The sequence below is a fragment of the Neoarius graeffei genome, chromosome 11 (genome assembly GCF_027579695.1).
Source record: "Neoarius graeffei isolate fNeoGra1 chromosome 11, fNeoGra1.pri, whole genome shotgun sequence".
NCBI classification, from domain to species: Eukaryota; Metazoa; Chordata; class Actinopteri; order Siluriformes; family Ariidae; genus Neoarius; species Neoarius graeffei.
This window is the reverse complement of record NC_083579.1, coordinates 23,468,634-23,480,881: the sequence shown is the minus strand read 5'-3', so window position 1 is coordinate 23,480,881 and position 12,248 is coordinate 23,468,634. Positions and strand designations below refer to the sequence as shown.

Sequence of the window (12,248 nt, the reverse complement as noted above, 5' to 3'; positions counted from 1 at the left end):
TCCATTTCCATAGCCCTCATCCTCTCGCCTATACTGCTAAGGTTACCAGGGGGGGCACGGACACACACGCCAGTCCTCTGGTAACCATGAGAGTTTGACTCCCCACTTGCATCTGTATTGCAGCGTGCCTTGCCAGACAGCAGGTACCATTTTTATGATGGTCTTTGGTATGACCCGACCGCAAGTAGCACTCACGATCTCCTGATCAAGAGGCGGACACACTAACCCATGAGTTGGCCTACTATATGTGGCATCATTGGCATTATATTTCTGGGTTCCAGTCAGAAGTGTATTCTCCTTCCTCATGTGCAGTGTTCCTGGGATAGACTCATTATCTCTCTACACACACAGGGACAAACGGTGGCACAAGAACAGTACTAGACAGCTGGAGGGACTGCACGTGACCGAGTGAGAGTAAGCTGCTGTAGAGTGTTCGAGATGCTGTGTGACAGCAGTGAGATATGAAGGTTAGAGGTGGGAGGAAGGAGGTTACGTGTATAAAAGGGAAGGAAGAATCAGTGGGGTAAGCCCACAAGCCACACATGAAAGCATAGCTCAATTCCCCCCCTCTCCATTATACCATCTCACCTTCCTCTGATGCAGTCTCTTCCGTGTTGCACTCAGAGTTGAAAAGTTCACAGGGTCTATGAGCTGAGTCTCTCAATTCTTACAACATTTCATTTTATCCCTTTGAAATACCTGTTTATGCAGTCACCCAAACACTGTCTGTGCGTGTGCATGGAAGAATAAATTTGGTGAATTAAGGTGAATACACACTTTTCCTTGTGTGCCGTCTCCAATGCCGGCTGTGTTGTTTCTGCAGGAGTGAAACCGAGATTACAAATTTTAACACGCTGCCGGCAGGGACAAGGAAAAGAAAAATCGATCAGCACAAAGAAAACCGAAAACCCATCACAGAAGTGGCATGTTAACACACTCATCATGTCTGAGAACAACCCTGAGTGCTGTGACCTCTGTTTTTGCAGGGATATTTAATAAAGGCAATTTCATGCCTCTAAATGAGCAGAAGATGCCATTCATTACATGAGGCGAGGCAGAAAGATTGTCCTGCTGCGTCTTAATCACATTTGCCCTGCCATGATAATGTCCTTTATCAACCTCTCATAGAGTAAAAATATCAAGTCAATGGGCAATTATTAAAAAAAATAAATTAATGTAAATGTCTTCTCACAGAAAGTAGACAATTCTCTTAAATAATGTGTCTTAATAATTAGTCTTAGATTATATACAGCATCCACACAATTTATACTATAGATATGATAATGTAACGAACAAATGTGTGCAATAATATGAGCCGTGCCAATGTGTCGTGAATTACTGCTGGCACTACTGTCAGAGCTGGTGTTATGGAAAATTAATCAATTCTGACCAGTATGGTTTGCTGTGGTACAAGCCTCATTTTGCAACACTACATTTAGGACAAGTCTTTATGGAGGATTATGATTAATCAAGGAAAAAAGCAGAAACTGTTCTGCTACTTGAGCACAAAAAAAGAGCAGAGCTGAAGACCGACAGAAAAGAAAGGGCAGAGAGATGGAAAGGATGGCTCCTGGCTCCATTTCAAGAGGTCAGGAGCCTTCACTACGCTGCCCCATGGGCAATCAGCAGACACTGCTGCCTTGGCCTTCTGTTCACAACAGGTAGACAGGTGCCACAGCTGAGAGAGAGAGACACACACACACACACACACACACACACACACACACACACACACACACACACACACAGAGAGAGAGAACTCCATGCAAGAACGGAAGTATGGACATGCTGCCTGTGCCATTTGTTCTCTAGCAAGAGTTCCGGAGCAAACTCCCAGAATGCAGAAGGACAACACAGTGAGGGGCAAGCTCTTGGATGGGATTAAATCTGCCCATATGTATAGTGAAATCTCTCTGAAGAGTTCTCACAGCTAAGCTTCGTGCTTAGCCCAAACTCCTCAAGTACCAACCATTTACTTGAAAATTGGTGTGGTGTAGGAACCAAATACTGATGTACTGTTACTGGAGAATAATGAACCTCTATAACTGCAACAAAAAGTGTCGCATAGATACAAAAATTGGCTCACTTAATAATTACTCGCCGAAGTCGAGGTTATTATTTCACTGATATTCACTGAGCCTGACGTGGATAATTGTTTTAGTATAAATATACAGGTGATTACAGGTATCTATCTATCTATCTATCTATCTATCTATCTATCTATCTATCTATCTATCTATCTATCTATCTATCTATCTATCTATCTAAAATTTAAAAATCATTATTTCAAACTTCAAAAGCAGCAAGCAAATATAATAAAGATGGAGCACAGACTTGTCACTTATCTACGCCGACTCACATAAAATACTTTGTTTTGAAATTGATAATTAAATCACAGTTCCACTTTACCTTTGAATAGTTTTAGACCAAACTTTGGAGCATCTTTAGGTGCTTTTAGGAACAGCATTTTCTTTCATAATTTGTAATTCTTCCTCACTTTCGGTGACGAAGCGATTGGCAGCCATTTTGCCAAGTTGCTTGAGGTGACTATCGAGAAATAGTCCGAATTTCTCATCCAAGCCGCGTGCACGATTTCCTATAATCACCTGCATAATTATACTAATTCTAATTAAAGTTACACTGTATGCTAGGACGCACAAATTAAAAACTTTTTAAAGGAATTAAGATTTTGCCATCACGAAGGAATGTTATGGTGGTAACTTGGTTAACTGTAAAAATACAAACCCAAGTATAAGTCATTGGTTTTAAATATATACTTGCAATGTTATTCAAAAGATCTCACAATGACTTCAAAACACTCAGCATTTACAGGGCCAGGAAGTGAGGGAGCCTGTGTGAGTGCAGAAAAAGTATTAGGAGGAAATGGGGCAAGGTTTCCATGAAGTGCCTGTTATTGGACAACCTGCAGATCAGTCCAAGGTCATATGCTGACTTAGTCTGGGCCCGCCCATCCTAAGTGTGACGCAACACGAGGGCCTGTTGCGAGCTTAGTCTGGCAAGGCAAGCTATCTACAGCTCTTCCAAGCTCCTGAAAAATCGGGAGCCAATCAACTTTGAGCATCTCCAACGGCCCTAGGTAGAGGCGTGTTCAAGGCACTGACGTAGTAGAACTGCGACCGGAAGCCATAGATTGTTTACACAATCTATGCCGGAAGCGCTTCATTCACTAGAAACATTACGAACATGGAGCAAGTTCTCATTGAAAATGGAGCAAAGAGCAGCCCTGGAGGTATTTATTAAAAGGAAGGACGTTTTCGCCTTGCTCCCGACCAGCTTCGGTAAGAGTTTAATCTACCAGTTAGCCCCGTCGCGTCACATACATCAGAGGAAAGAGTGATGTGATTGGTTTAAGCTTCGTCACAGCCTTTTCTGGCTTCAACCAGTAGCAAACTGAGGCATTTCAGGGAGGCGGGTCAACCACGCACTTTGGGAAACGGTTGGGCTTAATATCTTTGCCAGACCAAATGCTCGCAGAGCTTTGAAGTCGCGCTAGCCAGACTAATGCTGACTGGCTCATCTGGCACTTTACTGGGTTGCGAAATTCCACCCCTTTCAGTGTAATTTTTTTTTTTTAAAGTGACGATGTACTCTGATGTCTCTGCAGCGCTACTGAGCAAAATTCAGACCAGTCGGTAGGTCTGGTAATACAGTATGTTAATAATAATAAGCATTTCTATCACTGCCAATGTAATGTAATGCAGAGATAAAATCAGTAGACTGTGTAATCCTAATGCGCACTAAATTTTAATTCTTAAATAATATTCTTATGATACATATAAAAGGCAATCTTGTGCATATTTCAAGGGATGCCCTTCATCTAAATTTTAATACCTACTTCTTAAAAATATACCACGTGAAAAATGTAGATCACTTTTTGTACTTTGTGTTTTATTAGATGCTCTTGTTCATCTCAGCAAATAAGGCTGCTGAGCTAGAAACTGAGCTCACAACAAAATGTAAAAAAGTGCGTTAGTGTGAGTAGTATAAGGAAGGAACTAATGTTTGTAAGATGATCAGTTTCCATGTGTTCCACAGTGTTGGGCGGACTCCATTTTGTCCATGCTTGAGGACACACAGATCATTACTGCATGGACTTTAATCGGAGGTTAATTAAAACAAACAAACAAACAAACAAATAAATGAATAAGGGAAGGGTACTGACCGCCGGCACCAGGAGCTTCTTCACCTCCTCCACAGCTCTCCTCATCTTGATCTCGGCTCGCGCCTGTGTGTCCTCTACTGTGATGAGAACGTGCAGGTCCTCGTTCAGGTGCTCCCAGTTCGGCTTCCCTCGGTTCTGCTCCTCCTGAAACGAAGGGGAAGAGGTGAGTAGAAAGGCAAGACGTGCGTGTGGCATGCAACATGACAGCAAACTTCAGAGTTGATGCGTGAATCAGCACATGTTTGAGTCAGACGTGAATCAGTGAGAGCAGAGTGTATGACAGGGCGAATATGACAAGAGAGACATTTTCCTGTGCTGGCTGGCAGTCAGGATTGTATTCAGCAGTAGAATGAAAAGAGCATCGCTGTCATTTCTCTCTGACAGAACTCGAGCACTTTCCCAGTGAACAGTGCAGCTTGAAAGCATGCGTCTCACCCTGATTTCCACTGCACCGATATATAGTTAACTGATGTCAACTACATTCTTGTCTTATGTTAGCCAAATCAAACAGTTTATTCCTAGATAGGTGGATGGATGGAAACTCATTTGACAGGAGGCGAGAACCTTGCATCAGCATGTCTTTCAACAGAATAACCAAGAGGAGATCAAAGATTAGCGATCATTTGGAATACAGTGGTGCTTGAAAGTTTGTGAACCCTTTAGAATTTTCTATATTTCTGCATAAATATGACCTAAAACATCATCAGATTTTCACACAAGTCCTAAAAGTAGATAAAGAGAACCCAGTTAAACAAATGAGACAAAAATATTATACTTGGTCATTTATGTATTGAGGAAAATGATCCAATATTACATATCTGTGAGTGGCAAAAGTATGTGAACCTCTAGGATTAGCAGTTAATTTGAAGGTGAAATTAGAGTCAGGTGTTTTCAATCAATGGGATGACAATCAGGTGTGAGTGGGCACCCTGTTTTATTTAAAGAACACAGATCTATCAAAGTCTTATCTTCACAACACGTTTGTGGAAGTGTATCATGGCACGAACAAAGGAGATTTCTGAGGACCTCAGAAAAATTATTGTTGATGCTCATCAGGCTGTAAAAGGTTACAAAACCATCTCTAAAGAGTTTGGACTTCACCAGTCCACAGTCAGACAGATTGTGTACAAATGGAGGAAATTCAAGACCCTCCCCAGGAGTGTTCGACCAACACAGATCACTCCAAGAGCAAGGCATGTAATAGTCAGTGAGGTCACAAAGGACCCCAGGGTAACTTCTAAGCAACTGAAGGCCTTTCTCACATTGGCTAATGTTAATGTTCATGAGTCCACCATCAGGAGAACACTGAACAACAATGGTGTGCATGGCAGGGTTGCAAGGAGAAAGCCACTGCTCTCCAAAAAGAACATTGCTGCTCGTCTGCAGTTTGCTAAAAGTCATGTGGCCAAGTCAGAAAAGGCTACTGAAAAATGTTTTGTGGACAGATGAGACCAAAATGGAAATTTTGGTTTAAATGAGAAGCGTTATGTTTGGAGAAAGGAAAACACTGCATTCCAGCATAAGAACCTTATCCCATCTGTGGAACATGGTGGTGGTAGTGTCATGGTTTGGGCCCGTTTTGCTGCATCTGGGCCAGGACGGCTTGCCATCATTGATGGAATAATGAATTCTGAATTATACCAGCGAATTCTAAAGGAAAATGTCAGGACATCTGTCCATGAACTGAATCTCAAGAGAAGGTGGGTCATGCAGCAAGACAACGACCCTAAGCACACAAGTCGTTCTACCAAAGAATGGTTAAAGAAGAATAAAGTTAATGTTTTGGAATGGCCAAGTCAAAGTCCTGACCTTAATCCAATCGAAATGTTGTGGAAGGACCTGAAGCAAGCAGTTCATGTGAGGAAACCCACCAACATCCCAGAGTTGAAGCTGTTCTGTACAGAGGAATGGGCTAAAATTCCTCCAAGCCGGTGTGCAGGACTGATCAACAGTTACCGGAAACGTTTAGTTGCAGTTATTGCTGCACAGGGGGATCACATCAGATACTGAAAGCAAAGGTTCACATACTTTTGCCACTCACAGATATGTAATATTGGATCATTTTCCTCAATAAATAAATGACCAAGTATAATATTTTTGTCTCATTTGTTTAACTGGGTTCTCTTTATCTACTTTTAGGACTTGTGTGAAAATCTGATGATGTTTTAGGTCATATTTATGCAGAAATATAGAAAATTCTAAAGGGTTCACAAACTTTCAAGCACCACTGTATAAGGAAGGGGGCAGGGCTTCCAGAAAGGTCACAGATCAGATAACCCAACCCAACTGTCAGTCATTTTAGATTCACATGCTGATCTGCCATTTTTATTAGAGGGAAAAAGAGAAGGCTGTACTTTTTAGTGGATTTATGAGTAGTAATTTAGTATAGTAGTGTACTCTGTTGCTAAAATGCAGTGTCAAATTTTCTTTCTTTTCAAAAGTCCCCTTTCTGTCAGATCTGAACAGTTTCATATAATGTCTCAGAATAATTTAATATTCATTCATTCTAGTTATGCATAATGTAAAAGACAGGCAGTGTAACACACCAGGAGGAAAGTGCTATCTGCCCTCTTCCACATGCATACATGAACTCAGACCCTTGTGATTGACAGGACAGAGAGTATGTACCTCCCATCCACAGAACATGGCTTATTTGACCATGCAGGACTCCTGGCCATGGATAGCTTTGGTAACACCAGGATTAGGCCCGTTACGATGATAAATTTTGTTGGACGATATATTGTCTCAGAAATTATTGCGATTAACAATATTATTGTTGACGTCTTTTCAAGACAATTTTATGCCAGTAGTAGAATTATAATGATCATGCAAATACACCCTTTCAAAGAACAGTAAACTTTTTAATTAAGTCAACTTATTAAATTTAACAGAGGAACGTAAAAAAAATATAAATAACCTAAAGAAATAAAACAACAAACAAAACCACTCAACAAAAACAAAATACAATCTATGGCTCTTAAAAATTGCACTTAAGTAAATATTAACTTGGCACAGGGTAATAAGACATTCTTTTCTTCACAGGCAACATTCTGCCAATCCAGTTTCTCAAAGATTAGTACCCAGATAAACAAAAAGTGCAAAGTAACAATGTATTGCCAGCTGTTGTTTGGATAAAGGTAACAATTAGAATGAGATAACATGTAGGCAAGGGTGTAGGTTTGGTATGAACATTGGTGGGGACAAAAACCCAGTGCCAACTTCAGGTCAACATTAGAGGGTCACAATATTTTTGCTCTGTTGTGTTCCACCAAAAGAGTATCCATCAACTCTCCAAAGTCCAGACTTTTAAAATTTGAAGTTCAGAACTGTAGTAATTCATGAATAATAATAATAATAATAATAATAATAATAAGCAATTCATTTGATTAATTGCAAATTTTGCATGTGATGATTAACTCATTCTACCAATTTGCAAATGTATTTTACAAGCAAATAACGCACTGACTGTCGGGAGGGTGCATGTTCCTTTCCCTCATAAATGGAAGTAAAACACATACGGAGCCTTAAACACTGCGTTCCATTAGGCTGGCAGGGGGAGTAGGCTATCTTCTGTGTGATCTTTAACTAGCTTTAGAATGCTAGTTTAAGCTGATATGTGATTGATCTAATAGTAAAACAGGACGAGGGCTCTAGAACTTTGACACGTTGAAAGGTTACAATTTTACTTGGCAACAGAATGTATCTGAATTCTGACTGGTTGTTATATTATTGCCTTTTTGTTGTCTTCTTGAGCCCAGAGCAGAGAAGGGAGGGAGAGGAGGTAGTGACAGGGTTCTACAGAGAAGTTTTTAGCCTACCGCTTTCAAATGAACTCCCTCGAAAACCAATCAGTTCAGCGTATGTATGTACTTGGTATGTGACATTTTCAAAAGAGAGGTGGTAGTAACCAAAAATTTCTGATCAAGAAGGCAGAGGCTATTATGCTTATTACGTGAAAATGTTATTTGATTAAAAGGCGTCTGGGCCACGAATAATGTCCACATCACCATTGGGTTGTTGTTTACATGTGTCATGTGGGCGGCACAGTCGCCTCACAGCAAGAAGGTTCTGGGTTCAAGCCCAGCAGCTGGCGGGGGCCTTTTTGTGTGGAGTTTGCATGTTCTCTGTGTCTGCATGGGTTTCCCCCACAGTACAAAAGACATGTGGTTAGGTTAATATGGGACAGCCTTGGGCTGAGGTGCCCTTGAGCGAGGCACCTAACTCCCAACTGCTCCCCAGGCGCTGTTAGCATGGCTGCCCACTGCACTGTGTGTGTGTGCTCATTTGCTCACGTGTGTGCATGTGTGTGTTCACTGCTTCAGATGGGTTAAATGCAGAGAGGAATTTCACAAGTGTGTGATGAATAAAAGTTGTGCTCTCTTTCTTTCATGTTACATGAACTTGGTCAGAGCTCTGCAGGTCTTAACTGAAGCACTTCAAATTAAATGTTAGCAGGCTACTAAAGTTTGCAGGGAAACTTCACAAGCAAAACTAGGTGCAATATTAGCCAACATTAGCACAATTTGACATGATTTAATAATGTCTTTGTGACCTTAATGAACACCAGTTGTTGTTAGTCTCAAGTTGGATTGTTATTTACATGCCACAAACTTAGAAAGCAAACGGTCATATTCGTATGTTGTCGTTTTCACACACTGAATACAAACTGTTGTTAACTGATTCATTTTACGACCTAATCTAACGTTACATTCCTCAAGGAGAGTTTGCTAGCTAGCAGCCGGTCACTGCACTGCAACCGTACCTGCTAACTGACATGGTTGCCAAAATTGCTTGCCGTTTTTGTGACCACGCCTCCAGAGCGAATATTCATGAGCGAATTTTGCGTGGTGTTTCGCCCAGTGGAAACCTACAATAATCATTTGTGTACCGTGCACAGAGCGTGATTTTTTTTTCTTCTTCAAATCAGAAATATTGGTCGGGACATATCAGCTGTCATTTGATATTGGTAGGGACACGTCCATACCCAATTCTACGCCTATGGTCTATACAACAGAGCAATGTGTTGTTGTCTTTTCCCCATTCAGTGGATATCCTGGCTAGATAACTGTTGCATGCTGGGAGGCCCCGCCTCTGACAGAGAGCTGTGTGAGATGACAGAAAACAGCGCGGTGTTTTATTCAGTCAATGGGTCAAGCTAATAGATGTACAGCGCGTAAATGCCAAAATCACAGTAAAAAAAAAGGTAACGAGTTCATTTTCATTTACCGTACGATAAGTCGGGATATCGAATATCACGACAAGCCTAACCAGGATTTGAACTTGCAATCTCCATACCACTTGGGAGAAACTTTTGTATATTCAGGGCTCTACATTAACTTTTGAAACCACTTGTCCTGTCGGGCAAGTTGAAAGGAAATTTACTTGTCCAAATGTGAAGTTGACTTGTCCGAAGAAATATTTGAGAGAAAAAAAAAAAAAAAACTATTTGCAACCCAACAATCTTTACTGCATTTGTTACATTTGCATCACACCGCTTGTGGCTTGTACTCTTGCCATGAGACACTAGAATGTCTCGCCTATATGAAGCTGTACCTTTAAACATGCTGCTCGAGACATCAGCATAAGTAGGATGCGATATGCACAGAGAACACTGCATTCCATCTCTGGTGTCTTGGACCCATTCAAATTCACCCTTCCAAGAATTGAGAAATTTCTGCTCTCTCTTGCTTTCATAGTTCTGCTGTGATTGTTTCCTCTTCTTTTCAGCACCAGATGCTTCAGATTCACTAGACTTCTTTGTGAAGCCGAACTTCAGGAGGGACATTTTCTAAAATGTCTAAATTTTTATAATGAACACCATCAACAACAATTCAAAGACTTGGAAATTACCACATGCTCAACGTAAATATACAGTTGAATAATGATTCCGCCAACAGAAATGTCAACAAATCCACGTGTATGACACGATTAAAACCAATCATAAATGACCGTTTACTTTTCAGCTCAAATACACGAAGCGGTATTGGCCGGTTTCGCAAGTGGAATATTCAGTCCCCCCAGGATTTCACGGGCCTTTTTTGTGATTGTCGTGGGCAAAAATGTCTGATGGTTTTACCAAAAAATTGCGATGAAAGTTGCAATGTTTTTTAGGTTTCTGTTGCAATTACATTGCGGGAGGAAGTGAAAGTTGCGAGAAATTGTTGCGATTTTCTCTTTTTGTGATTAAAATTGAGTGATATGTTAAATATTAAGTTATTACTGAAAAACTATTGATTAAAAAAAAACAGACACTGAGAAATTTACCAATATAAAAGATTACCAGGAGTACAAAAATGCAGAAAAATAGGCTTTACTTATCCAAATGCACCTGTTGGTTCAAAAGTTAGTGCATAGAACCTCACAGCACAACATGAAGTTACCTTAAAATATAATATAAATGCCTCAGCTTTCATGTAAGAAAAAAAACTTAATACTAGTACTGTGTCCAGGCAGTCCCTCCTGAAGACTAAATTAAACAATAATTATAAACTAATAAAATAAATGGCTCAGGCTTCAGAGAAGAAAAAAACAACAACAACAGTTTGAACAGAATCTCACAGTATGATGCTGAAGCTGCCTAAACAATGGAAAATAAAATACCATTTTGGCAAAAATGTTGGCATCCATTAATTTCTTGTATTAAGTAAAAAAATAATGTAAAGTGCACACAGTCCTTCACTATAAACATAACACACTTTCAGTAACAGAATTTAAGCCTATATAAACACTGACTCGCACATGCTGCTTCTCCTGAACGTATACACGGAAATAAGTTGGAAGGTAGTTTGTCGACGTCACCTCAAGACAACGCCAACGATTGGTGAAATTTGCGGGAACGTTGCGGTGATTGGATATAATTGCAACACCGCCCTGAATTCGCGGGGATTGGTTGAATTTGCGTTGATGTTGCAAATCGCAACATCGCGAAATCCTGGAGGGTCTGAATATTGCGCATGCGCACATCGCTCTTTCCAAATAGACAAGTAACTGAGACGATGTAACTGAGACGATGAACTTGTCCGACAAAGTATCACTTGTCCCGGACAAGCGTTAACGTCGAGCCCTGATATTCACAAAAGATGAAAGAGTATGGGCACAGCTGATTGCTTTAGATAAAACTGCCATCCATATGGACAAAAGTAAACATGGAATTTAAAGATGACAGGCATCCTTTTTAATAGTTGAAATATTTTTTCCTTTGACTTCTCAACTAATAATTACTCTTACAACTAACTAATTTAATCCACAAAACAATCTAACCTTGAAAAGTTTTACTTCAGAAACAGTTGTACTCTTGTAACCTTCTGTCTCATGTGCAAGGGCGGGAGGTGCATAAGGGTGATTGGGCGATGCACTGCCAAAATGAAGTTTTTTTTTTTTAAACAAACTTTCACCAGTGCTGCTCTAGGCCGTTTTAATCTGTCTCTGGGTATCATCGTCCAATCAGGGTGGTCTTGCTTCTAGAGTACCGCCCCTTTTGGGGTGATTTCAGTCACGTTGAAAATCGCCCAAGAGTAGACCCCGAAGCCGCCGCCAGGCGCCGCTAAAACCACCATTTAGAATTTGAGCCGCCGCCAGCCAATAATTTTGTAAGCCAATTTGAGCCGCTATCTAATAAAATTTGGCTGAGCCACTAAGAATTGTGTACATCAAATAATGGGTTTATCCACATCATGAGCTACAAGAAAAGTGACACAAACATGATCAACTGTACACACTAGTAGTAACACAATAGAGACGTATAGGCATACACTGTAGAGATTTAGAACTGATATCACAGCACAGAGAGCCACCACAAGCTTGCCGTTGTGACTACCTGTCTGGCTTCCCGCCCCTCACACCGTTACCACGATACACTGGGGAACCCGGGAACCCACCCAGAGCATCAATCGACTCCGATATCAACGAGATGGCTGCATTCTTTGCCGCTGCTGAGGGAAAGTGTAAAGGTATTTTTTTTGTTTGTGTTTTTGTTTGTTTGTTTGTTTCATATACTTCGAGATTGATAAAAAAAAAGTACTCCACCACTCTACTTTCATCATAGTAAGATAGCTGCCAGTCCTTC

General features: G+C 40.6%; 1 protein-coding gene across 4 annotated transcripts in view; it reads right to left on the bottom strand.

The window, feature by feature from the left end:
- The window catches only part of qkia (QKI, KH domain containing, RNA binding a), a 237,003-nt gene that overhangs the window by 47,954 nt on the left and 176,801 nt on the right, over positions 1–12,248 (bottom strand). For all 4 annotated transcript variants that reach the window (XM_060933628.1, XM_060933630.1, XM_060933629.1 and 1 more), the window contains exon 4: positions 4,184–4,327. In XM_060933628.1, coding sequence (XP_060789611.1) covers positions 4,184–4,327 — 144 coding nt within the window. The remainder of the gene's footprint in view (positions 1–4,183; positions 4,328–12,248) is intronic.